General features: G+C 40.0%; 1 protein-coding gene across 17 annotated transcripts in view; it reads left to right on the forward strand.

The window, feature by feature from the left end:
* The window catches only part of LOC122632595 (twitchin), a 64,362-nt gene that overhangs the window by 32,566 nt on the left and 6,027 nt on the right, over positions 1 to 25,769 (forward strand). For all 17 annotated transcript variants that reach the window (XM_043819572.1, XM_043819573.1, XM_043819575.1 and 14 more), the window contains 54 exons: positions 411 to 488; positions 1,417 to 1,542; positions 1,669 to 1,813; positions 2,021 to 2,160; positions 2,253 to 2,397; positions 2,491 to 2,632; positions 2,727 to 2,851; positions 2,942 to 3,295; positions 3,379 to 3,585; positions 3,676 to 3,984; positions 4,065 to 4,655; positions 4,749 to 5,054; positions 5,141 to 5,443; positions 5,524 to 5,808; positions 5,904 to 6,215; positions 6,325 to 6,627; positions 6,746 to 7,027; positions 7,135 to 7,434; positions 7,538 to 7,840; positions 7,924 to 8,205; positions 8,284 to 8,589; positions 8,668 to 8,970; positions 9,105 to 9,406; positions 9,490 to 9,769; positions 9,850 to 10,155; positions 10,276 to 10,550; positions 10,648 to 10,954; positions 11,041 to 11,922; positions 12,018 to 12,320; positions 12,409 to 12,690; positions 12,764 to 13,063; positions 13,143 to 13,445; positions 13,666 to 14,124; positions 14,206 to 14,328; positions 14,406 to 15,293; positions 15,387 to 15,689; positions 15,806 to 16,687; positions 16,754 to 17,009; positions 17,102 to 17,427; positions 17,551 to 17,853; positions 17,974 to 18,358; positions 18,435 to 18,640; positions 18,723 to 19,183; positions 19,303 to 19,837; positions 19,922 to 20,116; positions 20,203 to 20,686; positions 20,758 to 21,013; positions 21,106 to 21,440; positions 21,518 to 21,633; positions 21,711 to 21,995; positions 22,114 to 22,253; positions 22,338 to 22,601; positions 22,688 to 23,304; positions 23,391 to 25,715. In XM_043819572.1, the coding sequence (XP_043675507.1) occupies positions 411 to 488; positions 1,417 to 1,542; positions 1,669 to 1,813; positions 2,021 to 2,160; positions 2,253 to 2,397; positions 2,491 to 2,632; positions 2,727 to 2,851; positions 2,942 to 3,295; positions 3,379 to 3,585; positions 3,676 to 3,984; positions 4,065 to 4,655; positions 4,749 to 5,054; positions 5,141 to 5,443; positions 5,524 to 5,808; positions 5,904 to 6,215; positions 6,325 to 6,627; positions 6,746 to 7,027; positions 7,135 to 7,434; positions 7,538 to 7,840; positions 7,924 to 8,205; positions 8,284 to 8,589; positions 8,668 to 8,970; positions 9,105 to 9,406; positions 9,490 to 9,769; positions 9,850 to 10,155; positions 10,276 to 10,550; positions 10,648 to 10,954; positions 11,041 to 11,922; positions 12,018 to 12,320; positions 12,409 to 12,690; positions 12,764 to 13,063; positions 13,143 to 13,445; positions 13,666 to 14,124; positions 14,206 to 14,328; positions 14,406 to 15,293; positions 15,387 to 15,689; positions 15,806 to 16,687; positions 16,754 to 17,009; positions 17,102 to 17,427; positions 17,551 to 17,853; positions 17,974 to 18,358; positions 18,435 to 18,640; positions 18,723 to 19,183; positions 19,303 to 19,837; positions 19,922 to 20,116; positions 20,203 to 20,686; positions 20,758 to 21,013; positions 21,106 to 21,440; positions 21,518 to 21,633; positions 21,711 to 21,995; positions 22,114 to 22,253; positions 22,338 to 22,601; positions 22,688 to 23,304; positions 23,391 to 25,715 (19,331 nt within the window). The remainder of the gene's footprint in view (positions 1 to 410; positions 489 to 1,416; positions 1,543 to 1,668; positions 1,814 to 2,020; positions 2,161 to 2,252; positions 2,398 to 2,490; positions 2,633 to 2,726; positions 2,852 to 2,941; positions 3,296 to 3,378; positions 3,586 to 3,675; positions 3,985 to 4,064; positions 4,656 to 4,748; positions 5,055 to 5,140; positions 5,444 to 5,523; positions 5,809 to 5,903; positions 6,216 to 6,324; positions 6,628 to 6,745; positions 7,028 to 7,134; positions 7,435 to 7,537; positions 7,841 to 7,923; positions 8,206 to 8,283; positions 8,590 to 8,667; positions 8,971 to 9,104; positions 9,407 to 9,489; positions 9,770 to 9,849; positions 10,156 to 10,275; positions 10,551 to 10,647; positions 10,955 to 11,040; positions 11,923 to 12,017; positions 12,321 to 12,408; positions 12,691 to 12,763; positions 13,064 to 13,142; positions 13,446 to 13,665; positions 14,125 to 14,205; positions 14,329 to 14,405; positions 15,294 to 15,386; positions 15,690 to 15,805; positions 16,688 to 16,753; positions 17,010 to 17,101; positions 17,428 to 17,550; positions 17,854 to 17,973; positions 18,359 to 18,434; positions 18,641 to 18,722; positions 19,184 to 19,302; positions 19,838 to 19,921; positions 20,117 to 20,202; positions 20,687 to 20,757; positions 21,014 to 21,105; positions 21,441 to 21,517; positions 21,634 to 21,710; positions 21,996 to 22,113; positions 22,254 to 22,337; positions 22,602 to 22,687; positions 23,305 to 23,390; positions 25,716 to 25,769) is intronic.

The following is a 25,769-nucleotide window of genomic DNA, read 5'->3' on the forward strand; positions in this document are numbered from 1 at the left end:
CCTTATTGATTATCATTCGATACGTGAGTTGTGCGATTATTTTTAATAATCAATATTGCTTTGGCCAGCGCTTATATTTTTAACGAAACGCCAGCTTCTGAAAACCGTACGTTTATAATAATATGGTTGAGCAGTATTGATAGTGTTGTATCATTTTAATCATTGACTCATATTAATCAATTATCGTTTTGTAGAGTTATCTATATTGTGACACTAACTAAAATAAGTTCATTTTATAAACTGTACGAATCGAAGTAAAGTAAGTCGCGCAACGATTGATATTTCAAGTAGCGTTGCTATCGTTCGTTCAAACCGATAGTATTTTCTCACGATGAAGATTATCTTATATTTGTTTAACACGCTCGAAGGGTTCACGAGAGTTAACTGCAGTTGGATTTTATTATTTTTAGAATAGTGGATCGCGTAGGCCCTCTCTGGCAGAATTAATACCCGACTGGCCGACGCTGCATCACTTCACCAAGATGGAGGTTGGATCTGCTCCTCGATGGCGTGATATATCTTTATGATTTCACGTGATATATATATACATATATATAATGCCTGTTTATCTGTCGCATCACACGAGAGCCTTAAAAAGTTCTACTCTATTCTTACTCTCGCTAAAGGCTCACCACTAAGGGCATTTCTTCTCAACTTTACGTCTCTTTCTCTTTTGGAAACTTTCATCGTTACTATCAGTCACTATCATCATGGAATGTCCTATCTTCACGTTTACTTCCATTAATTATTTCACAATCTATCAAATTAAGCAGAAACATCTTTCTACGATCATAGATTTCTTTCTCACATTTCTTTGTAAAGTTATCAATTCTCACCGCAAACTTTGACTATATCTCACTTTCGTTTAGGTATAGCGATTCCAAAAATATCCAAAATCTCACTCATTTGCCAAAGAGAAATATTATATATTCGATAACGTCCAAACGTAGAATTTTAGAAGATGACCGATCGTTGGAATCTCTATACCGTATCTCTTCCTCGATGTTGTCTTTTGCGTTTAAACGGTATCTTCTTCGATGCCTATATTCTTCCGCACGTATCACAAATCTCGACAAGATGTGACGGCACGATTTCCTCACAAGATATCAATCTTCTGATAAATCTGTAACAACATTTTCAACTGCGTCTTTAACGAGCATGACGTTGCAGGCTTAAAAATATTACTACGTCGTTCTGCGAAATCGGTGATGCAATATTTTTTTCTTCTTTTTCTTTCTCATCGTTTTATTTTTCTGCAGCTTTGGAAAAAATTACGAGGACAGCGTTGTTAATATTTTTTCGTCGCTCTTCGTATTCTTACTCGCTCAAAAGAGGCGATGAATTTTTTGACTTTTTCTAATGTTAGTGATGTATCGAGCCTTATCTTGAACTGATCTATCTACTATTGTTTCGTAGAAACCGGAGAGCTTCTTAAAGCCATTGGTGGATCAGTATGCCAAAGAAGGAAAAGACAAAAAGGTCGTCTTCGAAGCTAACTTTTCTAAACCAAATTGTAAACCAAAATGGTTCTTCCGAAAAGACGTAAGTACATCAGGAAGTAAAAGATTACATTGTACTTAATCGTTTATCTTCGTAATCTAATTATATTTTTTAACGATGTACTCGTACCATCGAAATAAACAAATATATTCGTTGCAATTCCAACAGGAACTATTCCCCTCAGCGAAATACAAATTCAAGAACGAAGAGGATTCTTATCAGCTTATCATTTTAGGACCTAAAGTTGAAGATACAGGAAAATATACTATCGAGATCAGTGGCGTTTCGAGTACCGGTTTTCTCAATGTCGAGGGTATAGTATCAACGATTTCATTTACTCGCGCTAGTTCATTTTTATTATATGTCATAAAATTTGTTTAATTATTTACCTTGCAAGCTTCCCATAATTTTCTAAAGCGAAAACTAAAGTGAGTCTACAAACTTTTCAGCGTTCCCTACTCTATGGTACCTTAAAACGTTATATTTTATGCATTGCTGACACTTGACACATTTTTTTCAGAACCCGATCCTACATATTCATTCACGAAACCGCTTGCAAAGAAAACAAGTGGATTTACGAAGCACGAATGTTACATGGAGTGTACAGTTAGCTCTAATCTTGCTCAAGTTTCGTGGTATAAAGGGAAAACGAAACTCGAGGTAACGCTCCCTCTTCGATTTAAAGATTAAGATTTAAGTTTTAAGATCGTACTGGTATTAAAATACAATGAAAATTTTTTTCCTTCAATTAGGATGGCGATGTTTATAGTATTTCCAAAGATATGTCCGGTGTTTGTCGACTGACCATTAAAAGTGCTACTATAGAAGATAGCGGCGAATATACTTGTAAGATTAGTAAGCAAACGGATAAAACAGAGACAGTGCTTACCGTCGTTGGTAATTATATTTCCTTTCCATTAATATCTTCGAATATCCGCCATACTTGACGAAAGAGCATATTAAAGAATATACACTCACTTTCAATTTCAGAGTATCCTTATAAATTCGTTAAAGTCCTGAAGAGTCAACAACTAGTAGAGAAGGAAACTTTGACTTTGGTTTGCGAACTCGATGACGAAGCTGGCGAAGTTAAATGGTTCAAAGGCGATCAAGAGATAGTACCCGATAAGAGGTAGTAAGAAGGATGTTGTTTATAGTATAATATTATGAACAGTATTTTTGCGAGTATCGTTTACGAAAATTAAATTTCTATTCTTGTTTCATAGAGTACAAATCAAGGCCGAGGGTAGAAAGAGAAAACTTATTATTAAAGATTGCAAGGTAACCGATGCCGGAAATTATTCTTGCATGAGCAACGCTGATAAGACCGAAGCTGAGATCGTTATAAATTGTAAGCTGTTTTTTCAAATTCAATTCTCGGAATATATCTACAAAACTGAGTGAAAGAAAAAAACAATATTTTTCAAATGAACGTTTTCAGACGCCAATAGATTCAACAAAAAGTTGAAGGATACCGTCGCGATCGAAAGGGAGAAGCTCGTACTCGACGTAGAGTTACAAGATCAAACTGCACCGGCAGTTTTCCTTTTCAATGGAAAACCGATCGAGCCAGATGAAAGGATCGAAGTTAAAAATCTTGGTGGTGGAAAACATCAATTGGTATTCAATAGGGTCGAAATGTCAGACGACGGTGAAATTACATGCGAGAGTGGACAACTTACGAGCAGCTGCAAGTTGACCGTTAAAAAGGGTGAAAGCAAACCTATCGTCGACATACCAGACAAAGTCGAAGGACCGTGTAGTGCACCTATTGTCTTTGTTGTGCCTTTCAAGAGTAAGTTGTATTTTAAAACGCATAATACAATCCTCTTCTCTCTCTTGTCCTTACGTTACATCGTTTACATCTTTTTATTCCAGTCGAAGGCACCAAACAAAGCCAGATAGAAGCGAAGCTCCTGAAAGATGGCAAACCGTTGCCTCTCAAAGACGTCGAAGTCGTTGTAGGCGAAGACAAAGTCACTTACAAATTCAAAAAACCACAGCGTGATTTATCTGGAATTTATCAAGTCAAAATCGGTAATAATCAGGGCGAAGAAGTTAAGGATATCAATATTAACATGCAAGGTAATACTCGTATTCTATATCCATTAGTTTTTTTCTTTTTTAATATTATTTCATGACTTTGACAGTTTACACAAATATTCTATTTCACAGACGTTCCATCAGCCCCGCAAGACGTAGACGTTACCGATGTCTTCGCCAATTCTTGCGTAGTTTCCTTTAAACCATCCAAAGATGACGGTGGCTCTCCAATTACAAAATACGTCATCGAACGCCTCGATCTCAGTTTGAAATCCCAATGGGATAGCGTTGGAGAAGTTATGCCAGGAGAAAAATGCGTTTACAAAGTCGAAGATCTTGTAGCAAAGAAGGAATACAAATTCCGTATACGAGCCGTGAACAAGCTTGGCTCCAGCGAACCTGCTATGTTTGGAAAACCAATTCTAGCGAAGGATCCTTGGGGTACGTAAACTAACGTAACTATTTTATTCTATTTAGTCTTTATCGTTGAAGTTCATTCATCGTAATTATCTCTCCTGTAGACGAACCTGGTAAACCTACAAACGTGGATGTAACTGACTGGGACAAAGATCACGCCGACTTGAAGTGGACTAAGCCAGAAAATGACGGAGGTGCACCTATTACTGGTTACATTATCGAATATAAGGAGAAATTTGGAAAGGAATGGGTAAAGGGTAAAGAAATCCAAGGAGATGTCACAGAAGCTACTATCGACGGTCTTAAAGAAGGAACACAGTATGAATTTAGAATTCGTGCGGTCAACAAAGCTGGACCTGGAGAACCATCGGACGCCACCAAACCTATTATAGCAAAATCTCGATTCGTAAAACCTTACATCGTCGGAGATGGATTAACAAATTTGATCGTCAAGAAAGGACAAGTTATCAAATACGATATTAAGTATGCCGGTGAACCCGAACCAGAGGTACATTGGTATCTCGGCGAAAAAGAACTTGTGCAAGATGCTGCCGAAAGGATCACGATCGATAAATACGAAAGAAATACCGTGCTTACTGTAAGAAAGACTACTAGACCGGATTCTGGAAAGTACAAATTAGTCCTCAGCAACAGCTCCGGTACATGCGAGAGTATTGCCGATGTTGTTGTTCTCGGTAAGCCTACTTGTTATCCGCGACAACGCATTACTCGCGTTCTCTCCTTTTTATCATATAACGGATCTAATACGATGAAATATTTTTATACAGATAAACCATCGATGCCAAAGGGACCATTGAAAGTCGAAGAAGTTCGTGCGGATCACGTCAAAGTTAAATGGGAAAAGCCTGCCGACGATGGCGGTACCGAAATTACCGGATATGTCTTGGAGAAAATGGATATGGATACTGGACGTTGGATACCGGCTGGTGAAGTCGGACCGAACGAAGATAGTTTTACGTTCTCAGGTCTGACCCCCAAAAAGAAATACAAGTTCCGTGTTAAGGCTGTTAACAAAGAAGGTGAATCTGAACCTCTGGAAGTTGACGAGGCAATAATTGCCAAAAATCCATACGGTGAGAGAACTTTATATTTTTTAAGAGGAATCTACTAAATGTCTTCTATCGGCTTTATATGACTTTCGATATTTTTCGATTTTCAGACGAGCCTGGAAAACCTGGAAAGCCAGACATTTTCGATTACGACAATGTCAGTGTCTCTTTAAAATGGGAAAAACCCTCGAGCGATGGTGGTCGACCAATCACTCATTATACCGTCGAAATGAAAGATAAATTCGCGGTAGATTGGGTAGAAGTAACGAAGACTTCCGATGCCACTCCGGAAGCTAAAGTAGAGGGTCTGAAAGAGAAAATGGTTTATCAATTCCGTGTACGTGCGCACAACAAAGCTGGACCATCAGAACCAAGCGAACCAACTGACAATCATCTTTGCAAACATAAAAATCGTAATAGCTTAATATTTTTATATTTTTAAAATTCATAATAATTAAACAGAGAATATAAAAAAGATAATATCATCTTTTAGTGAAACCAAGAATCGACCGTACCAACTTCAAATCTGTTATCATAAAAGCTGGACGTACTCATAAATGGTCGGTAGATGTGACAGGTGAACCGCCTCCAGAAACTAGATGGATTTGGAGGGATAATATTCCCTTAACGACTACCGAGCGTATTAAAATCGACGATGTAGACTACCATACGGATTTTACTATCGTTAATGCGATGCGAAAAGATACTGGAAAGTACACGTTAATCGCTGAAAATGTAAACGGCAAAGATGAAGAAACTGTAGAACTTACCGTTCTTGGTAAGTGTTACTCGAAAATATATAGTAATATCATTTTCGTTCTTTTTTCTAAACTGATGCATTATGATTATTTCTTTTTTTCTTTCTCTCACCAGGAAAACCAAGTCCACCGAAAGGACCACTCGAAGTAACAGACGTAACGAACACGAGTGCCAAAGTCAAGTGGCAAAAGCCAGAAGACGACGGTGGTGTTCCAATCAAAGAATATGAAATTGAAAAAATGGATACCAAAACTGGCAAATGGGTCAGAGTTGGTAAAATACCCGGTAATTCTCCCAATATGGAATTTGACATTACTGGTCTGAATCCAGGAAGTGAATATAAATTCCGTGTAACTGCCGTGAACGATGAAGGCGATTCTGAACCTCTTGAGAGCGAACGTGGCGTCGTCGCTAAAAATCCTTATGGTACATATTTTATGCATTGCAATGCTATTTTCTGTCTGTAAGAAACAATTAAAAGAAAAGAAATGAATTTCCTTCAAAAATCACCTACCTAATTTTAATTCATTTGTAGATGAACCTCTGAAGCCAGGAACTCCAGAAATAACGGATTACGATAATGAATCCATTAGTTTGAAGTGGACCCCGCCCGAGTTCGATGGTGGAGCACCCATAGAAAAATACATAATCGAGAAGAAAGATCGTTATAAGCCTGATTGGGAAAAAGCAATCGAAGTACCTGGAAATCAGCTTGAAGCGAAAGTTCCCGATCTCAAGGAACGTGGTGAATATCAATTCCGAATTATTGCTGTAAACAAAGCTGGACCTTCACCACCGTCAGATGCTTCCAAGATGCAAATTTGCAAACATAAAGCATGTACGTGTGAATATAATATTTTATATTTTATAATTTTAATTATTACATGTTCGTTATAAATTTATGAAAAATACGATTAGTTAAAATTCTTATTTAAATGATATGGAATTTTTTTTAGTAAAACCGAGAATCGACAGAACTAATCTAAAACCGATCATCGTACGCGCCGGTAAGCCCATTAAATACGACGTAGACGTACGTGGTGAACCACCTCCAGAAATTACTTGGCATCATGCAAATGTCGAAGTTAAGACTGGTGAAAATATCGAAATTGTCAATGTTGATTATAACACGAAATTGAGTATTACCGACAGCGTTCGTAAAAATACTGGTTTGTGGAAGATACGTGCTGTCAATGCTCATGGCGAAGACGAAGCAGAAGTTGAAGTCACTGTTCTTTGTAAGTCTCTAACCATTTCATTGATTATTATCATTCTTGATATTTGATATGTATTTTTTTTTTATTTGATTTTTATTAAAAGCTTTAATATCACGTAATTATTCCAGCTTCTCCTGGTAAACCGAAAGGACCGATCAAGGTGTCGGACGTAACGAAGAGCGGCTGTAAAATAAAATGGGAAAAGCCTGAAGATGACGGTGGCAAACCTATTACTGGTTATCAAGTTGAAAAGTTAGACAAATCGACGGGCAGATGGGTACCAGTTGGCCGAACCACGGATACAGAAATGGATATCAAAGGGCTTCAAGAAGGACATGAATATGAATTCAGAGTGAAAGCATTGAACGAGGAAGGTGAATCAGAACCACTGGTGACAGATGGATCCATACTTGCCAAGAATCCATACGGTAAAATTTTAAATGCTTAAATCCTATAAATTATTTTTATAAGAAAATTGTATTATCGCAAAACTACAATTAATGTGATTGTTAATGCACATACAAATTGTAGACATAGCAAGTAAACCTGGAACACCAGAGTTCGAAGATTGGGACGTCGATCGTGTTGATCTTAAATGGGAACCACCTAAAAATAACGGCGGAGCTGCGATTACTGGATACATTATCGAAAAGAGAGAGAAACCATCGACCCACTGGGAGGAATGCCTTACAACGGATTCCCCACAACCAAAAGGTCGCGTTACAGGTCTCAAAAAAGGTGCAACATATCAATTCCGAGTACGTGCCGTAAATAAAGCTGGACCTTCGGAACCTAGCGAACCAACAAAACCACACATTGCGAAGGCACGATTCTGTAAGTCTACTTTTATTTATCGCTTTCAAAGATCGTTTATATTTAATCAAATTCTATGTAACATTGTTTTTAATTACCATCAGTGAAACCGCATATCAATCGAGATAAATTACAAACCATCAAAGTGAGGGTCGGACAACACGTGAAATTAGAAGTTGATATAGAGGGTGAGCCACCACCAACTGTTACTTGGAGCTTTGCTGGTGAAACTCTAGAAACCGGAGCAAATGTCAAGATCGATAACGAAGATTATCTCACTAAGATACAGTTAATCAATCCGAGCCGTAAACATACTGGAAAATATACGATTAAAGCGGTTAATGATTCTGGGCAAGATGAGGCTGATGTAGAGATTAACATCTTAGGTAAATGAAGATTATTATAATATGTGTTATAACAGTATATACATTTTTATACTAATTATCTTTTCTACAAAAAAACAGACAAGCCTGGAAAACCTGAGGGACCTCTAGAAGTAACCGATGTGCACAAGGAAGGATGCAAATTGAAATGGAACAAGCCAAGGGATGACGGCGGATTACCGCTTACAGGATATCTTGTTGAAAAAATGGACATTACGACTGGTCGTTGGGTTCCAGCTGGCATGGTAGATCCAGAAAAGACTGAACATACCATTACTGGTTTGGAGCCTGGTAAAAAGTATGAGTTCCGTGTGAAGGCTTTGAACGAAGAAGGCGAATCCGAACCTTTACAGACAGACACTGCGATCCTCGCTAAAAATCCTTATGGTATATGCATTTATGCAAAAAACCAAAACTTTTGGAAAAGTAATAAATCGTATTAACACGTTCGTTTGAATTTTTTAGATCCACCAGCAGCGCCTGGTTTACCAGAAATTATCGACTGGTCTGAAAATATGGTAAAACTTAAGTGGGAACCACCAATAAGAGACGGTGGTGCACCTATTACTGGCTACATTATCGAAATGAAGGATAAGTTTGGTACAAGTTTCGTAAAAGCTGTAGAAATATCGGGACCAACTTGTACCGGTACTGTACCAAGATTAGAAGAAGGCAATCAATATCAATTCCGAGTACGAGCCGTGAATAAAGCTGGACCTGGCGAACCAAGTGAAGAAACTAATCCTCATACCGCTAAAGCTCGTTGGTGTAAGTATTGTTGAATTTAATATTTCAATTGATATTAAACATAATGATAATAACTATGATAACAATAATAATAAAAAGTAAGCGATGACGCTCTATATTTATGTATTAATATATTTTATATATTTAATTTCTAGTGAAACCCTACATCGATCGTACTAATCTGCAACCCATAACTATAAAAGTAGGACTTACGTTAACCTTAGATGTAAATATAATTGGAGAACCACCACCAACGGTAACGTGGTCGTTCAAAGAAGCAGAATTAGTGTCGAACGATATTATCCGTATCGACAATATTGACTATAACACAAAACTCATCATTCTAAAGACCAAACGTGAACAAACCGGAAAGTATGTGATCCGAGCCAAAAACGAAGTTGGAGAAGATGTAGCCGAAGTTGATATTACTGTTCTTGGCAAGCCAAGCAAACCTAAGGTAAAAAATGAGAAAATAAATATGTAGGATCATCATTTATTAACTAATGTATTTTATAACAAATAATCTTATTTTTCTGACAGGGTCCTTTGGAGGTATTCGACGTTAATAAACATGGATGCAAATTAAAATGGGACAAACCCGAAGACGACGGTGGATCGCCAGTCGAATATTATGAAATTGAAAAACTTGATCCTCTAACTGGCCAATGGATATCCTGTGGAAGGTCTACTGAACCGGAAGCCACAATCACAGGTTTGCAAGAAGGCAAACCTTATAAATTCCGTGTAAAGGCTGTTAATAGAGAAGGCGAATCTGATGAATTGGAAGCCGACAAATCTATTATAGCTAAAAATCCATTCGGTAATATAATATATAAATTAAAAACATTACGATATTTTTTCATGAATATGACAGTATATCGTAATAAATAAAAATTCTAGATGAACCTGGTAAACCTGGACGTCCTGAACTTCGAAATTGGGACAAAGATTTCGTCGATCTTGAATGGACGCCACCAAAAGATGACGGTGGTGCTCCTATCGAAAAATATATTATTCAGATGCGTGATAAAGAAGGTAGACAATGGGTGGATGCTGCGAAAGTTGTTGGTGATCGCACCACGGCCAAAGTTACCGATGGTATTCAAGAAGGTCACGAATATGAATTCAGAGTTGTAGCGGTCAATAGAGCGGGCCCAAGTGAACCTAGCGACGTATCAAAGAGCGTCATTGCGAAACCCCGTTTCTGTAAGTAAATTCAATCATTTGTTTTGTCGTCTATTAATTAAAACTTGTACTTTTCAAAAGTTGTATGGAGAAAGATTAATCATACGATACAATTCATTGCATTTACTTATTTTCATATAGTGGCACCTCATATCGATCGTAAAAATCTTCACAAAAAAGTTATGCGAGTTGGACAAATGCTACGTATTGAAGCGGATATTATAGGTGAACCACCTCCAATTGTAACTTGGAAACTAAAGGACGCAGTGTTAAAGAGCATGGATCGTTTGAAGATTGAAAGTGAGGATTATCACACGACGTTTATAATGAGCAAATTACAAAGATCCGATACAGGAACTTATACTGTTATTGCCAAGAACGATAGTGGAACCGATCAAGTTGATGTTGAAATTCAGGTTTGCGAATTTTATCGTGTGAACTTTTTGATGATCGTTCCATCATTTATGTTCTTATTGATGTTATTATCGTTGCTCACTGTTTAAATATGTTCAGGTCGTGAGTAAACCTGCCAAACCGAAAGGTCCACTTGAGGTATCTAATGTAACAGCGCAAAGTTGCAAGCTTAAATGGGACAAACCTGAGGACGACGGTGGTGATCCAGTGGATCACTATGTCATTGAAAGAATGGATGTTGATTCTGGTCGTTGGGTACCTTGCGGAACGAGTAAGGTACCTGAAGCCGACATCAGTGGTCTCAACGAAGGCAAAGATTATTTGTTTAGAGTGAAGGCTGTTAATTCTGAAGGAGAATCTGAACCATTAGAAACGGCGGTACCGATTACGGCCAAGAATCCTTATTGTAAGTATCATTATGAATTGGATAAATCGTTATGGAGATTATATTAATTCGATATCTAACGCAAATTTGTTTCTTGTTAAATTTAGCTGAACCCGATGCACCTGGCAAGCCTGACTTAAAGGATTGGAGTAAAAGTCATGTTGATCTTAAATGGAAAGCACCAAAGAACGATGGCGGAGCACCTATCGAAAAATACATTATCGAAAAGAAAGATCAATATGGTAAATGGCAAAAGGCGTTAGAAGTTCCTGGTACTAAAACAGATGCTAGAGTACCGGATCTTGTGGAAGGACAAAAATATCAATTCCGGGTAAAAGCAGTAAACAAAGGTGGTCAAAGTAAACCAAGCGAACCTAGCGATACTTTGATAGCTAAGGATCGTTATGCAGCACCAAGAATAGATCGTACCAACTTGAAAGATATAACCATCAAAGCCGGTAATCATATACGCTTGGACGTTAAGGTTACTGGTGAACCACCTCCGACTAAAACCTGGTATCTAAATAAGGCCAAACAAGAGACACAAAATGCGGTAACGGTAGAACTTGAAGACTATAGGACTAAGTTCTTAGTTTCTATAGTATCCAGAGCTCATTGCGGTACTTTAACTTTGAAAGCTGAAAACAGTTCAGGCAAAGATGAAGCTTCCATTGAAATCTTGGTACTAGATAAACCTAGTAAACCAGAAGGTCCTTTAAAAGTATCTGACGTGCACAAAGAAGGTTGCACTCTCAAGTGGAATCCACCATTGGACGATGGTGGTGTACCATTAGAGCACTACGTTGTCGAAAAAATGGACACCGAAACCGGAAGATGGATACCTATTGGTCGTACAAAAGAACCAAACATGGTTGTCGAGAACTTAGTACCCGGGCAAGAGTACAAATTCCGTGTCTCTGCTGTTAATGCAGAGGGTGAATCGGAACCTCTGGAAACCGATCATGGCATCGTAGCAAAGAATCCATTCGGTTAGCTTTCTTGCATTGATCTATTAATATTACATTACAAATAATGATCTTATTTTGACGCATATTTTACCGTTTATATTTTCATTTTCTCACAGACGAACCTGGACCTCCTGGACGACCAGAGGCTGCTGATTGGGATAAGGATCATATAGATCTGAGATGGACTCCACCGTTGAACGATGGTGGATCTCCAATCACCGGATACGTGATTGAAAAGCGTGAGAAGGGAACACCACGCTGGATTAAGGCTTGCGAAACCAGTGGACCAGAGTGTAAAGGTCGTGCCGATAATCTTGACGAAGGTGTCGAGTATGAATTCCGTGTCAAGGCAATTAACGCTGCCGGTCCTGGTGAACCATCGGACACCAGTAAACCGATTACCGCTAAAAGTAGACGAAGTAAGTTATATCATTCCGATTGTTAGTCTAACATTATTAAAATTTTTTCCACAAAAGACACTGCTTTATATTACCGATTATTCTCCAGTGGCACCAAAGATCGACAGGCGAAACTTACGCGACATCACCGTACGTGAGAACGAAGGGTTCCACTTCGATGTTAAAATTTTGGGCGAACCACCACCAGACGTCACCTGGGTCATCAACAACAAGAGCATACAACAAACTACGCATCGCAGAATACAAAATGTACCTTACAATTCGAAGTTCTTTAACGACAAGCCCGAACGTAAAGATTCTGGCATATATAAAATCACGGCTGTTAATCAACATGGATCCGATACGGCAGAAGTTGAAGTAATAGTTGTCAGTAAGTATCTGTCAGATTGTGTAATTTTCTTAGATTTAATAAGAATATAAACTAAGCGTTAACACTTCGACAGGTAAACCTGGCAAACCTGAAGGACCATTAGAAGTATCAGACATTCACAAGGAGGGTTGTACGCTTAAATGGAAAAAGCCTAAAGATGACGGCGGAGAACCTATCGAAGGTTATCTCGTAGAAAAGTTCGATCCAGACACTGGTGTATGGTTACCAGTTGGGAAAACGACAGGACCTGAAATGAAGGTCGAAGGTTTAACGCCTGGACACGAATACAAATTCCGAGTGAAAGCCATTAATAAAGAAGGAGAATCGGAACCGTTAGAAACATTCAGCTCTATCATTGCCAAAGATCCGTTTAGTAAGTAATTACTTTTGAGTTATTCTTAATTTCAAATTTGAAATCTTTGAATAATTACAATTTGTGTTCTCGCTTGTAGCTGTACCGAGCCCACCGGGAGCACCAGAACCGGTCGATTGGACTGCTAATCAAGTAGAACTTTCTTGGAAAGAACCGGTCAGTGATGGTGGTTCTCCAATCACAGGATATATCGTTGAGAAAAAAGACAAATATAGTACGATGTGGGAGAAAGCTCTCGAAACTGAAACACCTGTTACGCAAGCTCTCGTACATGGTCTCATAGAGGGTAACGATTACCTCTTCCGTGTAATTGCCGTAAATAAAGCTGGTCAATCGGAACCAGGTGAAGCAAGTAAAACCTTTACGGCTAAACCTCGCTTTTGTAAGTATGCAAAATTTGCTTCTATTTATATTGTTCGATATACAATAAGATACATAAAAGTATTCTCTTGTTAATAACGATGGCATTGATCTCATGGCGCTTGTGCATTCCACGCGCACCTAATCTGAAAATAGAAATATTCAATTCTATATTGAGTAGTTTTTGAAATCAATTTGGCAAGAGCCAGGGAGTACTTATTAACGTTCGTTTCTCTCTTCAGTGGCACCAAAGATCGACAGACGCAATTTGCGCGACGTTACTCTCTCGGCGGGATCTCTTCTAAGATTCGACGCGAACGTGATCGGTGAACCACCACCGCACATCGAGTGGCGATACGGTGCGATCCCTCTGCGCTCTGACAAAAAAGTACAAATCGACAATTCGGATTATAGTACGAAATTCAGCATCCGCCCAGTTTCCCGCGACGACAGCGGCGATTATACCGTTACTGCCAGTAATTCGTCTGGAAAAGATTCCGTTACTGTCCAAGTGACAGTAACTGATAAACCTCTACCGCCGGAAGGACCACTACAAATTACGGACGTCCACAAAGAAGGATGCAAGCTGAAGTGGAAGAGGCCGAAAGACGATGGAGGCACTCCGATCGAATACTACCAGGTGGATAAGATGGACCCAGAAACGGGTTGCTGGATACCATGTGGTCGATCCACCGAACCGAGTAAGTATTCTCAAATTCCATCGTTCGATTCCGCGTATTTCAAAATACATCTTGCAAAAACTATCATTTTGAAATTTTTAGACTTGGAAGTAACCGGCTTAACACCTGGCAAAGAATATTTATTCCGAGTATCTGCAGTTAATGCCGAAGGCGAATCCAAACCGCTAGAAGCAGAAGAAGCAATATTAGCTAAAAATCCATACGGTACGTGCAATTGGAAATTTTTTTATTACGAACTAATGATTATTAGTCATAGTTTAAACACCTGCTTAAATCTATAGACGAGCCTGGTAAGCCGGGAGATCTTCGCGCTACCGATTGGGACAAAGATCACGTGGACTTGGCGTGGACACCGCCAATCAACGATGGTGGTTCACCCATCACTGGTTACATAATCGAAAAGAAAGATAAATACGGAGAATGGGAAAAAGCTGTGGAAGTACCAGCGGATCAAACTTCGGCAACCGTACCCGATTTAATAGAAGGACAGCCTTACGAATTTCGAGTACGGGCAGTTAACAAGGCAGGTCCCGGAGAACCTTCTGATCCGACACCAACTATAATTGCGAAACCACGCAATCAAGCACCTAAGATCGATCGTACCAATTTAATCGAAGTAAGGATCAAAGCAGGACAAAACTTTGGTTTCGATGTGAAAGTTATCGGTGAACCGACGCCTACGACAAAATGGATGTTAGGAAGTAGAGAAGTAAGACCAACCGATCGGATAAAAGTCAAGCACATCGATTATAACACTAGTCTGCACGTCCGAATGGCGACCAGAGCTGAATCCGGCAAATATTGCGTAGTCGCAGAAAATATTAACGGCAAAGACGAAGCGTTTGTCAAAGTTACCGTATTGGATAAGCCTAGTCCGCCCCAAGGACCTCTTAGGGCAAGCGACGTGCATGCCGAAGGATGTAAACTTTCTTGGAAACCTCCCGAAGATGATGGTGGTCAACCCATTGAAAAATATGTCGTTGAAAAGATGGATGAAGTTACCGGACGCTGGGTTCCAGCAGGTGAAACCGATGGACCAGAAACATCGCTAAACGTTGATGGGTTAACTCCTGGTCATAAGTACAAATTTAGAGTACGTGCGGTTAACAAGCAAGGCAAATCGGAACCACTTGTTATGTCGCAGAGCATCGAAGCTAAAAATCCATTTGGTAAGATATTTTTTGAATTGACTCTTTACAAAGTAAAACATATATCGTTTGACTCTATTTTCCTGTATAATTTTATTTCCTTCTTGTATGTAGATGAACCAGGTAAACCAGGCACGCCTACTGTTACCGATTACGATACAAACTTCGTCGAACTACAATGGTCGCGTCCAGACCACGATGGTGGTTCTCCTATCACTGGTTATGTAATAGAAAAACGCGACAAATATAGTCCCACTTGGGAGAAGTGCGCCGAGGTCGAAGGTGATGTAAATACCGGAAGAGTCGACGACCTTGTTGAAGGAACGCATTATGAATTCCGTGTCAGGGCTGTTAACAAAGCTGGTCCCGGCGAACCATCGGACGCGTCGAAGTCGCACTTGGCACGACCCAAGAATCGTATGTATATAGTTAAATATTTGCGTACGCTCGACGTAATAAAATACGCAATAATCAAAATAATTCATTATTGAATATAAATAAATAATTTAATTCGATATGTACATTATTTACAGTTCCACCAAAGATCGATCGCAATTACATGTTAGATGTAAAAGTGAAAGCAGGTGGTTTTTACGACTTCGATGTACCGGTTATTGGTGAACCACCACCGGTAAAAGAATGGTCCCTTAAGGACAACGTCATAATGGCGGATGAACGCATCAAAATTATAAACGAAGATTACAATACCAAAGTTCGCGTGATGGAAGCAAGAAGATCGGATTCCGGCGTTTATACATTAACTGCTAGAAATATCAATGGTAAAGACAGCGCCACGTTAAACGTTAACGTTCTCGACATACCATCCCCGCCGGAGGGACCATTGCTTATAAGTAATGTGACGAAGAATTCTTGCACGCTAAAATGGCGAGCACCAAAAGACGATGGTGGTTCAGAAATCCTCTACTACCAAGTAGAAAAAATGGATACGGAAAACATGCGTTGGGTACCAGTGGCCGAAGCTACGACTACATCCGCTCGCGTAGACCATCTTATCGAAGGTCACGACTATCAATTCCGTGTGCGTGCTGTAAACAAACAAGGAGAATCAGCGCCATTGATCGGATTGGACACTATTACAGCAAAGGATCCGTTTGGTAAACCAGATAAACCAGGCACTCCTGTCGCCACGGATTGGGATAAGGATCACGTTGATCTCGAATGGACACCACCTAAGAAAGATGGTGGATCTCCGATAACGGAGTACATAATAGAAAAGAAACCTCGTTTTGGACAATGGGAAAAGGTACTCGAGGTTCCGGGTAACAAGACAAGTGCTACAGTTCCAGATTTAATCGAAGGTCAAGAATATGAGTTCAGGGTGATCGCTGTCAATAAGGGTGGTCCTGGAGATCCATCCGATGCATCTGCACCTGTCATCGCTAAACCACGTTTCCGTAAGTATCGATATTGAAATTATAATTTTGTACCATAGTACAAGAACAACGAATTATATATTACAGTTGCACCAAGCTTCGATACGGCTCTTCTGCACGACTTAGTCGTACGTGCCGGGCAAAAGATCAGTTACATCATTCCTATAGAAGCATCGCCTAAACCAAAAGCAACTTGGACACTGGATGGTAAACCTCTTGAACCAGATTCACGCCACGAAATGTATACTACGCAAATAGAAACTACATTCGAAATTCCATTCTCCGTTCGTTCTGATAGTGGACGATATGCTATAACTTTGGAAAATGAATATGGCAAATTCAGGTGACCTATCGATATTAAATAAATAGATTAAAATAATATTGTAAAACGTTATCTTAAAAAAATATATTAACATACATTTGTATATTTTCTAGTTCGAGTGCTAGAGTTACTGTACTAGACAGACCTTCACCACCGGAGCCACCATTAGTAGTCAGTAACGTCACCAAAGACAGTTGTCACGTAACATGGGGTCATCCTCTCGATGATGGTGGTAGTCCTATCCTCCATTACGTCATTGAAAAAATGGATCTTTCTCGTGGAACATGGTCGGACGCTGGAATGAGCATGGTTCTTAGTCACGATGTAGCTCGATTAACTCATCGTAAAGAGTATCTTTTCCGTGTAAAAGCGGTTAACAATATCGGAGAGTCTGATCCACTAGAAACTAAGAAGAGTATCGTCGCTAAGAATGAATTCGGTTGGTATTGTCAGAAAAGCTTTAAAAATATTTTGTTTTCTTCCAAGTATTTTTTTCCTTTTGTGACAATAGAGAAAAAAAAGTATCGTACACATAATTATCTTCATTTTGCAATATTTACAGATGAACCAGATGCTCCTGGCAGACCAACGATAATGGACTGGGATAAAGATCACGTTGATCTTCAATGGCCCGCGCCAGGCAATGATGGTGGTTCTCCCATTACGGGATATATCGTACAAAAGAAAGAAAAAGGCAGCCCTTACTGGGTCAATGCTGTTCATGTACCGGCTGGACAGACAAGTACAACTGTCCCAGATTTAACAGAAGGTCAAGAATATGAATTCCGCGTTATAGCGGTTAACGCAGCTGGACAATCAGAACCGTCTGAACCAAGTGATCTTGTGACTGCTAAACCACGATTCTGTAAGAACGCTTTTCTTATTTCCAACTTATTTTACTAGTTTCTCATTCCGAAATATTTTTCTTAATTTAAATTAAAGTGCTTCTGAGTATAAAGTTACATAAATAAATGTATTATTTCAGTGGCACCAAAGATAAAGACACCGCTGCAAGACATTCGTGTTAAGGCTGGCTTAATCTTCCACGTGGATATCGACTTTGTTGGTGAACCAACACCTGAAGTTACATGGACTGTGGGAAGCAAAGATTTGGAAACCAACGAGAGAACTACTGTTACTTCTATCGGTTATCATACGATCGTTCATACGGTCAATGCACAGAGATCCGATTCTGGATTATATCATCTCTTATTAAAGAATAGTAGCGGAATTGACGAAGGTAGCTTCCAAGTAATCGTCTTGGATAGACCTGGACCACCAGAAGGTCCTTTAGAATACGAAGAAATAACGAGTCAGTCGGTAACTTTATCGTGGAAACCGCCAAAGGATAATGGTGGCAGCGAGATCACGTGAGTAATCAGTCGATCGAGTGTAATATTAATCGTTTATAACAATTTTTTATAAAACGATATGCTTCTCCCACAGTGGTTATGTAATCGAAAAACGTGATCTTACCCACGGTGGTGGTTGGGTACCAGCTGTAACGCATGTTAATCCAAAGTATAATCATGCAACCGTTCCAAGATTATCGGAAGGCACCACTTACGAGTTCCGTGTTTCTGCAGAAAATCTTCAAGGTCGTTCTGAACCTTTGACCACGGACCGCTCGATAGTAGCTAAGAATCAATTTGGTAATTTTTATTATGACTACTGCGAACTTATCATTTTGGTATTTTAGTTACTGAGTAATAATTTTATCGCTTCTTGAAATAGTTGCTCCTGGTCAACCTGGTAAACCCGAATGCGTCGATGCTGACAAAGATCATATTAAAATCAGATGGACTGCTCCAATCAGCAACGGTGGTTCTAAAATTATTGGTTATGACGTGGAACGTCGTGATCGTGCAACTGGTCGTTGGCTTAAAATAAACAAGGAACCAGTTAGGTACGCGGAGTATTACGATGATCACGTCACTGAAGGTCACCAATACGAATATCGCGTCACTGCGATAAATGCTGCTGGAGCTGGTAAGGCCAGCGATACATCATCCGTATTTATTGCCAAACCCATGAAGGAAAAACCGAAATTGTATTTGGATGCTCTCATCGGTCGCAAAATTAAAGTTCGTGCTGGAGAACCTATTAATATCAATATTCCGTTATCTGGAGCACCTACTCCTACCGTGGAGTGGACCAAAAATGGAAAAGCGCTTACAGAAACTCTTCGAGCATCGGTAAGAATTTAAAAAACAATCTGAAAGAGAAATAATAATTATCAAAAATATTCTACATATTAATAGAAATAATATGAGTAGCAAAGATACTGAAATATATTAATTTTACTTAATTTCAGACCGAAACTAAGAGTGATCGGACACAACTACTCGTTGATAAGTCTGTACGTGACGATAGTGGTACATACACGGTTACCGCCACAAATGAACACGGCAAAGATTCGGCTGACATCGAAGTCACGGTCGTTGATAAGCCTGGACCACCTCAGGGACCACTTCAATACACAGCTACGACACAGGAATCAGTTTCACTATCCTGGAACAAACCCTTGGATGATGGTGGATCTGACATAACCAATTACATTGTCGAAGTAGCGGACTTTGGTTCTGATAACTGGCGCCAAGTGCCTGGATATGTTCCAAGAACCAGTTTTACAGCGAAAGGTCTTACAGAAGGAAAACGATACCTCTTCAGAGTACGAGCTGAAAACATGTATGGAGTTTCGGAGCCTCTCGATGGTAAACCTGTTGTTGCAAAGAGTCCATTCGATCCACCAGATGCTCCAAGTCAGCCACAAATTCTAGGCTACACGCCCAACAGCTGTAGCCTATCTTGGAATCCACCCGTTAACACGGGTGGCAAGCCAATCACAGGTAAAATAACTGCATTGTAAGGGACACTATATAATTCTAAATATATTTTCATATTTTTTATTATTTCTTACTTAAAATCCATAGGCTATTATGTCGAGAGACGCGAACGTGGCGGTGAATGGCTTAAAGTTAATAATTATCCAACGCCAAATACTACTTTCACGGTGCAAGATCTTCACGAAGGATCTAGATACGAATTTAGAGTAATAGCTGTGAACGAAGCTGGACCAGGCAAACCTAGTAAACCTACAGAACCTATTACAGCTGGACATCAACGAAGTAAATTAACTTAACTTCTTTTGCATCTTCCTTTACATTACGACTATACGAAATAATATTAAAATAATATTGAAATGTCTGTTTAGTGCGACCTGACGCTCCAGAACCACCGAAAGCAGACAGGATTACGAAGGATTCGGTGACGTTAAGCTGGCGTCCGCCACGTAGTGACGGTGGTGCTAAGATCAGAGGTTACATTATCCAAAAGAAAGCCAGAGGAGAGGACGAATGGGCCGATGTCAATGGAGCTCTTATTCCTACGAATATATATACCGTACCAAAACTTACGGAGGGCGAAGAATATCTCTTCAGGGTAATAGCTGTGAACGATGTTGGTAACAGTGATCCTAGCAAACCTAGTAGCCCTATTGTTATCGAAGAACAACCAAATAAACCAGTTATGGATCTTGGTGGTGTCAGAGATATTACCGTCCGCGCCGGCGAAGATTTTTGTATTCATGTACCTTATATTGGTTTCCCCAAACCAACTGCTACGTGGTTTGCTAATGACGTTGTTAAAGATGAAACAGATTCACGTGTACATCAACAATTGGCCGATGATTATGCAAGGTGGGTATTTTGGATTGTTTTTAACTCAACAAATTGCTTAACCTACTTACTAATTATCCTTTTTATTACAGTCTTGTAGTGAAAAATTCGAAACGTTCAGATGGAGGACAATACAGGCTTCAATTACGTAATTCCTCTGGATTTGATACAGCTACGATAAACGTTAAAGTTCTAGACAGACCAGATCCACCAGAAAATCTACGTGCCGATGAGTTTGGCGGAGATGCTCTTACTCTCTTCTGGAGTCCGCCAAAAGACAACGGTGGTGGCGATATCACCAATTATGTGGTTGAAAAAAGAGAACCACGTGCAGCCACATGGTCAAAGGTATAGCTACCAAAATATACAATCGTTTTTAATACAAAAGTTGCAATAAAAGAGATAGAAATTTTATATCAATTATCAAAATCTTTCTATAGGTCAGCAGTTATGTTACTACACCGTTTGTACGTGTACGAAATCTGACCGTTGGTCAAGTCTATGAATTCCGCGTGATGGCTGAAAATCAATATGGAACATCAGATCCAGTCACAACAATTGATCCAATCAAAGCTAGGCATCCATTCGATCCGCCAGGTCCACCTGGAGCACCACGTGGCGTGGAAACCACGGAAGATAGCATTACTATCACATGGACGAAGCCTCGTCATGATGGTGGTTCGCCTATTACCGGATACGTCATCGAAAAACGTCTTTTGAGCGAAGACAAATGGGTCAAAGCAACTCCGGCATTAGTACACGAAACGACATATAAGTAAGTATCAGAGATAAAATATTCTTGAGGAATTTGTTAATGCAAATATCTAATATATTTTTAATATTTCTTAACAGGGTTACCGGATTGATTGAAAATCACGATTATGAATTCCGTGTGGCAGCCGAAAACGCAGCTGGCCGTGGTGCATGGAGCTTAAGTTCGGATGTGATACGTGCCAGCGCTCCAGCGTGTAAGTATATTATAATAAACACCGGTGATCTTTATAAATGATTAAGTTATAATAATATACGTGTTCAAATAATTTAGTCCCGCCAAAGATTACCAGTGATCTAAGTATTCGCGATATGACTGTTATCGCTGGAGAACCATTCACCATCACAGTACCGTTCACGGCGAATCCAAAGCCTAGACCAAGTTGGTCAATTAATGGCGAAGAAGTTCTCACCGGAGATAGAATTAAATTCGAGACAACGGATATTGCTTCACAATTCGTCAACAAGAAAGCAAAACGATCGGACACTGGAACATACACTATCTATCTTACCAATACCGTTGGCACGGATTCAGCTTCATGTAAAGTTCTTGTAGTTGGTAAGTATATTTCCTCTTGGCATTACTTATTAAAGAAAAAAACATATATAAATAGTCTTAGTTACATAAAATTGTTTAATAAGTACGTTTAATAAATACGTATTCGTTATACCTTCAGATAAACCATCGCCACCTCAAGGTCCATTAGACATATCCGATATTACACCTGAAACTTGCACACTTTCGTGGAGACCTCCGTTCGATGACGGTGGTTCACCGGTTACAAATTATGTTGTCGAGAAACTGGATCCTGCTGGCGTAAGTTATTCTTTATAATTCTCTAGAATCCTACGGAATTGTAATCCGAGATATGGAATAGAATTTAATTTTATATTATTACAGTTCTGGGTAAAGCTTAGCAGTTTCGCTAGAAATACTCATTACGATGTGATCGGTTTGGAACCAAATCGCATGTACAATTTCCGCGTAAGAGCGGAAAATCAATACGGTGTGTCTGAACCATTACAAGCGGATGATCCAATAACAGCTAAATTCCCCTTCACTGTTCCGGATTCACCTGGACAACCCCGTGTAATAGATTGGGATACCACAAGTGCCACATTGGTTTGGTCAAGACCATTATCCGACGGAGGCTCACGAATACAGGTAATTTTGTAGAAGAAGATATGCTCAAAATATTTCTTTGCAAATGTAAAATAATGTTAAAATAATTCGCATATTTTTGTATCCAGGGTTACAAGATCGAATTCCGTGATCCAGCAGATGATATGACGTGGCGAATAGCCAACGACTATCTTGTTAAAGATACAACTTACATCTGCTATAATTTGGCCAGTGGTCACGAATACGAATTTAGAGTACGAGCAAAGAACGCAGCTGGCTTCAGTAAACCGAGTCCACATTCGGCACCGTTTAGAATAAAGGGCAAATTCAATGTTCCTTCTCCACCTGGTACCCCGCAAGTGACTAAAGTCGGTAAAAACTACGTTGATCTTAAATGGGAAGCACCTGTCTCTGACGGTGGTAGCCGTATCACTGGTTATGTCGTTGAAAAACGTGAAGTCGGAAGTGCTATTTGGATTAAATGTAACGATTACAACGTCACGGATACAGAGTATACCGTACTTCATCTTATCGAACGAGGAGACTATGAATTTAGAATATTTGCGGTTAACGCGGCCGGAAGATCGGAACCTAGTTCGTGCACCACACCGGTCAAGATTTGCGAAGTTGAAGGTGGTGAGAAACCAGAATTCGTCAGGAATTTGCCTATTAGCCAGATAGTTCCACTTGGCAAAACGCATGTATTCGAATGCGAAGCTACAGGAAAACCATTACCGACTGCCAGGTTAATATAACATATACGTACATTATATATTACCAACACGAAAATATATAACGAGAAAACGTCGTCTCAATGCTATTTTATTACAGGTGGCTGAAGAATGGTCGCGAGATCACGCTAGGTGGACGCTTCAGAGCAGAAGCTTTAGATGGAATTTACAGGCTCGTCATATCCGGAGTAATGGAAGCTGACGACGGCGATTACAGTTGCCAAATATCGAATCCTCTTGGTCTGGCAACGACGACTGCTCGTCTCAAGATTGGAAGCCCACCGCGTATCGAGCGTATGCCCGACGACTTGTATCTACCGGAAGGCGACAATACCAAGATCAAGATCTACTACAGTGGTGATCAACCGATGGATGTTACTCTGAAGAAGGATGGTCGCAAGGTCGTTGAAACGTCGCATATCAAATACACCGTGTTTGACGAATATCTTATTATCTTTATCAAAGACATCGAGAAAGATGATGCCGGTGTATATGAATTGTCCATATCCAATGACAGTGGCGACGTTAGCGGCTCTTTCACCGTTTATATTACCGGTCTACCTGGTCCACCAACAGGTCCACTCAACGTCACCGACATCAACAAGCACACGTGTACTCTGTCCTGGCATCCACCTAAATACGATGGAGGTCTTCGTATAACACATTACATGATAGAACGAAAAGACATTACGCATACCCACTGGATTATCGTCGCGTCCTTCTGTAAGGATACTACGTGTTACGTACAAGGTCTAACGGAGGGTCAAGAATACCTATTCCGAGTAATGGCAGTTAACGATAATGGTATGGGTCCACCTTTGGAAGGCACAAATCCTATAAAAGCCAAGGCACCGTTCGATCCGCCTGGACCGCCTGGCACGCCAAAAGTTATCGAAGTGGGTGGAGATTTTGTAAATCTTTCGTGGGAGAGACCGGAAACCGACGGTGGTTCCAAGATACAAGGTTATTGGATCGAAAAGCGCGAGGTCGATAGCCAAACTTGGCAACGCGTCAACGTTGCTATCTGTTTACCAACTCAGATAAATATTAGCAATCTTATCGAGGGAAGACAGTACGAGTTCCGCGTTTTTGCCCAAAACGAAGCTGGTCTTAGTCCAGAATCTAAAGCCTCGACGTCGGTTAAGATCGTCGATCCTCAAGCCGCCAAAGCTCCAGAAATTATTTCGCCTTTGCATAAAGTCAATTGTGTTCAGAATCACAATGCCCACTTCCATTGCACCATTACTGGAATTCCCAAGCCCAATATTACGTGGTTCAAGGGAGCTCGTGAAATTATCGGTGGCAGTCGTTATCAAATTTATTCGGAAGGCGACGTGCACAATCTCATAATATACGATGTATTCGGTGAAGACGCGGACGAGTACTTCTGTCGCGCGGTAAATAAATGCGGCGCGAAATCTACGAAAGGTGAACTCTTCATAAAGACGCCGCCTAAACTGAACGTACCACCAAGATTCAGAGATACCGCATTCTTCGACAAAGGCGTCAATGTCGTAATTAAAATACCGTTCACCGGTTATCCCAAACCAAAGATCACTTGGGTAAGAGAGGGAGAAGTCATCGAATCGGGAGGACATTACTCCGTCGAGGTGAAAGAGAGACACGCCGTGTTAACTATCAGAGACGGCAGTAGACTAGATTCCGGACCTTATCGCATTACAGCGGAGAACGATCTTGGTCAGGACTCGGCGATCATAAAGATACAGATAAGCGATCGTCCTGATCCACCACGATTCCCACAGATCGACAACATCGGTCACGACTCCTTGGCGCTTTCGTGGAAACCACCAGTCTGGGATGGCGGCAGTAATATCACCAATTACTTGGTGGAAAAACGCGAACATCCGATGACCAGTTGGATCAGAGTTGGAAACACCAGATTCTGCACAATGGCCGTTACTGGTCTCAGCCCTGGACATCAATATGATTTCCGTGTTTGCGCTGAGAACGTCTACGGTAGATCAGATCCGAGCGAAGTAACGCCGCTTATCACGACCAAGGGTACCATCAAGAGAGAGTTCAAGAAGAAGGAATACGAAACGGACGAGAGTGGCAAAAAGATACGTGGTCGCAGTGACGAAAAAGTTCGCGATTACGATCAATTCGTCTTTGATATTTATAGTAAATACGTGCCGCAGCCGGTTGAGATCAAGCATACATCCGTTTATGACAAATACGACATCCTTGAAGAAATTGGTACCGGTGCCTTTGGCGTCGTTCATCGTTGCCGTGAAAGATCTACCGGCAATATTTTTGCTGCCAAATTCATTCCAGTTTCTCACGTCATGGAGAAGGAATTAATTAGAAAAGAAATAGATATAATGAATCAATTGCATCATCCTAAATTGATCAACCTTCATGATGCTTTCGAAGATGACGACGAGATGGTTCTAATCTTTGAATTGTAAGACGATAAATTATCATTCTAATCGATTTTCAAAAATAATAATGTTGTTTC

The sequence above is a fragment of the Vespula pensylvanica genome, chromosome 10 (assembly GCF_014466175.1).
Source record: "Vespula pensylvanica isolate Volc-1 chromosome 10, ASM1446617v1, whole genome shotgun sequence".
Lineage (NCBI taxonomy): Eukaryota > Metazoa > Arthropoda > Insecta > Hymenoptera > Vespidae > Vespula > Vespula pensylvanica.